General features: G+C 39.1%; 1 protein-coding gene across 1 annotated transcript in view; it reads right to left on the bottom strand.

The window, feature by feature from the left end:
• Nucleotides 1-3: 3 nt before the first annotated feature.
• The window catches only part of LOC103368527 (major histocompatibility complex class I-related gene protein-like), a gene marked incomplete at its 3' end in the record, with an annotated part of 31,980 nt that continues 27,611 nt past the window's right edge, over nt 4-4,372 (bottom strand). The window contains exons 3-5 of the mRNA XM_008296931.1: nt 1,940-2,203; nt 410-688; nt 4-285 (exon numbers count right to left, since the gene is read on the bottom strand). Of these exons, the coding sequence (XP_008295153.1) occupies nt 4-285; nt 410-688; nt 1,940-2,203 (825 nt within the window). The remainder of the gene's footprint in view (nt 286-409; nt 689-1,939; nt 2,204-4,372) is intronic.

The following is a 4,372-nucleotide window of genomic DNA, read 5'->3' as shown; positions in this document are numbered from 1 at the left end:
CTGCTTTGTCCAGTTTGGTTCTGATGTCGTCTTTGACACCAGACAGCTGAAACACACAGTGGTATCTCCTCCAGTCTTCAGGTGCGATGGATGAAACCTTCAGGTCAACACTCATCTGGAAGCTTCCATCATGGTTGGGGAGGATCTCTCCTTTGTCCACGTCCTCATGAAGCTCCTCTCCATCTTTGGTCCAGAACAAGTCGGCTCTGTCGGGGCAGAAACCTGTAGCGTGGCAGGTGACCGGAGAGGAGGCAGTCTTCTGGAGGAGAGACACTGAGGGAAGATCTGGGGAGAGAAGCTGATGAGTCTTAACTGAATGTGACAGATCAGGATGTGTTTTGTGTCTGTTCCTGTGGATAGAAACAGATAAAGTACATAACCATGTGTATTTCACGTTGTGTTATTCTACCTGTCCTCTGCAGAAAACTCCTCCCGTAGTCCACATATGTCTTCAACCAGTCGGGGCACTCGTGGTTTAAGTAGTTTTTATTGAATTGTAGTCGAGCTTTCTCTGTGTCCCATCTTAGTTTGGTGATAAAAGCCTGCGGTTGTAGAGCGATCCATGTCAGCGTCTGCAGGTCCAGCGCTATGAAGTCTTCACCATCATATCCATACTTACTAAAACCCCTGATTTCTCCAGTTTCATCGTCCCATTCACAGCCGTTCATTCTCTGCAGGATGTGGGCACCTGGGACACAGAGAGGGAGTCTGATTTCACTGGTTTACTATTAGGGCCGGCTGGCATGGCTGCAAACATCACCACAATCATCATCTGACTGACTGCACACTGAAAAACTGTCATACTTCATTTTGGTGCAATATCAACACATTAAAAGCTGTGAATTATGAATATTCTGTCCATTTAAAAACTACAATATCAGTTTTTCTTCATATAAAAGAGTCTGTGCAATGTCAGTATTTTTCCACTTAAATCTGTACAATATAAATAAAATCTGTGTCATATTAACACTTCTCTGTCAGCAGTTCTTCTCTTGAAACCATCTGTGCCATATCATTTACATGTGCAATATTATTATTTCCACATCCAGATGATTTTGGACAACCTGAACTCGTACTTATTTATATTTTGTTTTTGTTTTTTAACTGATATTACTTACATGTTTGCACTATCCACTTTGCTGCCATAACGATGCAAATTTCCCCACAGTGGGATTAAAAAAGACTTACCATATTGTTTTCACAATATGCTTCATGTTTAACTTTATCAGGCAGGAAACACCTTCAATGTCTCTGTTAGACCTCAGAGATACACAATGTTTTAGTGAGTAACCCTGAATGTAAAACTGAGCTGTTTGTTTATGAAGAAAAAAAAACAAAACTCCACAGTGAATCTTGACTTTGAGGGTTATTTGCAGTTTAGGATTGATTGTTGGTTGCTCAGCAAACAGGTTGTTCTGCAATATTGGTGAGTGCACACATATTTGGATGAATATGCCCTGTAATAGTAACACATAAAAATACACATATTAGAAAAATGTGGCCTATAAAGTGACAAATTCCTTCAACAGAAAAGGCCCACTAATGAGCAAACAGAGCAGACAGATTGACTCCTTAGTAATGATGACACAACAGAAACCAAAGTCTGATTTTGGTTTATGGTAACTAATTGCTATGGTAATACAACCAATTTAAATGGTGGAAAAGGTTTATGTCTCCTGTCTTTGTGGGAAAAGATCTCCTAGATATCTGATAATAGACATCACTCTGCTATTTATGCTTGTCAGAAAACTCCATGGAGAATATTAGAAGTATGTGCCTATAAGGAAATTTCTTGAAGAAAACTTGAATTATCAGCAAATTATTTCATACAATCACCAGTTTTCCTGAAGAAGACTTGATATTGAGTGCAGCATCTTACAACACAGGGAGAACACATTTCAGCAGTGAAAACTTAAACATACATTCAAAAATATTTTACCTCCAGTTTGGTTTAAGCGTTCCATCAAGCTGTCAATGTTGGCTCTGAAGACCTGCTGGTTTCTAGAGCACTGGTTAGTGTGCCACTCCAGGTGTTGTGGGTTGTCTTTTAGGAATTTGCTCACCCAGTCCTGTTTGGGTTCAGCTGTCCTGATGCTGTCACAGTAACCCACCTGAAATTCATCAACCAGTGCTGAAGCCACAAACTCTGGACAGTTCGGGACCCCAGAAGTTGCAGTGAGGAAATATTTCAAGGAGTGTTTCACTGAAGGGAAAAGATGGTTTTCAGCTTTTGAATTTTATGTTTTATTTTTGTAGTTTAAAATCTGTTAAACCACAATGGAATAGAAAAAAAAAACGTGAATATGTTAAAGACCCATTCCTATACCATTCCTCCTATTGTACATGTGTGTACATCTATTTGCTTATTCGGAATTACACATTGAAGCAAATATAATAAAGAAAAGCACCCTCCATGTGATGATAATCCATCCAAATAGAAAACTGAGTGCTTCATTTGTGCCCATTAGCATTATATTCTGGTTACTTCAACAAGTTCTCTGCCTCACCCAGAAGCAATGGGTGTAACTTCTATTTTGGGGTATATTTGTATTCTACAAAGTCTTATATTAGTGTCCACAAAAACTCAAATGTTTGAAGCAATCAAATGAAAACAGAGAGGAAAGCTTGGAGCTGGCTGCTGTTCTCCAGGACAATAAGTCCGTCCATCCTGCACCGTCTGACTTCTCTCTGTTTCCTAAACAGATATCTTGTGTGGTCACTATGTTTTTTCGAGTGATGATGAAGTCATGCATGCTGTTGAGCATCTGGAGGCTCAAGATGTGACCTTCCTCTGCGTAAGGATAGTAATGCTTTAACATCAGTGGATCAAGTGCATTTAAGTGACGGGAGAACATGTTTTGAAACAATGCCAGAACAATCTTTCTTCTTTGACCTTTCAGCTCAGCCTCTTGCCAAACAGTGACCTGAACATGACACACACCTGATTTCCAAAGGTCACATAGGATAACATTCTCCATCTTCATTATTAAATATTGTGCACCTAATGCATATAACAGATGTTGCTCTCACATATTATACAAGTTACAAAAAAGTATTACTTTGTGCTATACTACAATTAGGTCAAATTGAATTGCTATGTGTCATTTTTAAAGCATCGACTTACAGACGATATAAAAACAACATCATTAATAAGCATGACTCAACATTGAATAGATTCATGTCAGGCTGAATCTGTCTGTTCAGACACTTGTAAGACTTTAAAAAGAGAAAGTGAAACTATAAGCACTGGGCGCTCTGCAGACAATAACAAGCAAACCAACAAACAGCAGCACCAGAGGGCTGTACTTTGAAGCAAGATAGGTGGGTTAGTTGAGGTATGGTGAGCTTAAAGTCAGTGTTTTCAGTGTGACAAAGGTGGCCCTCTTTTTACCTGACTGGATCTCCATGGTAACTGATGCTGTGGCGCTAACCTTATCGCGAACAGGTTCAGAGTTTTGGATTTAAATCGGCTGGAAAGAGCGTTTCCCTTTAACCAAACCATTTTCTGACTATTATGTATCAGCGATACAGATTCTCAGCTGAGGGAATGTGTTTTATCTGTAAACATGCTGAGTTGTGCGTCAGTAATGTCACTGAATGAAACTGTGTAGTTACTGTAAATATTGTGTTGCCATGGGAACCAGACTGTATTCAGTTGGTGATGCAGAAATCACATAAATATGTTTTTATGTTTGGCTCTGATTTGCTGTCAGGTCCGTTTCCACTGCTGGTACTGCAGCTGATAGAACACAGATTAGAAAATGAATTATTCTACTGGTATTTATTGCAGAGAATATTCAATCAATAACATTAGTTTTGCTTTTATTTGGCCAAAAATGAAAGTGATATCCTGCATTATGGGACAGTGTCAGACCTAAATGCACTTCAGTACAAGATCAGGTTTAAATATATGAAGTTTAAAGTTGAACTTTAACGTGCAGCTGTCATTTGGAAACACAGACTGTATAAGGAATTTCTTATACAGTCTACAGTTGGAAATAAGCAGCTGCATTGGTAAAATATTATATACTAGCATGTTTAACAGTGTTCTATCAGCAGTTCTGTCTTGCATTGATAACCACCTTCATGATACCCGTAATCTCTGGCTGGGGCTTTTGTCTTGTGTCGGCTGACACAAAGAAAGCCTGGTTATGTCACACTTGCTTCGTAGTACAGCGATCAGCAAGTATCTGATACTCTGTGATCTTACCTCCACATGCAACGTGACAGAAGAGGAGCAAAGCAAATAATTTCTTCATCTTCTTTTAGGAAGTCCTGGAATCTCAGAATGTGACTACATGTCATGTCTTGTGAACATTTACTTCCTCCTCAGTCTATAAATGAAATACAAAAAAACCCCAGAACATTTCAG

The sequence above is a fragment of the Stegastes partitus genome, unplaced genomic scaffold (genome assembly GCF_000690725.1).
Source record: "Stegastes partitus isolate 25-593 unplaced genomic scaffold, Stegastes_partitus-1.0.2 Scaffold1166, whole genome shotgun sequence".
NCBI lineage: Eukaryota > Metazoa > Chordata > Actinopteri > Pomacentridae > Stegastes > Stegastes partitus.
This window is presented reverse-complemented; position numbering and strand designations above follow the sequence as displayed.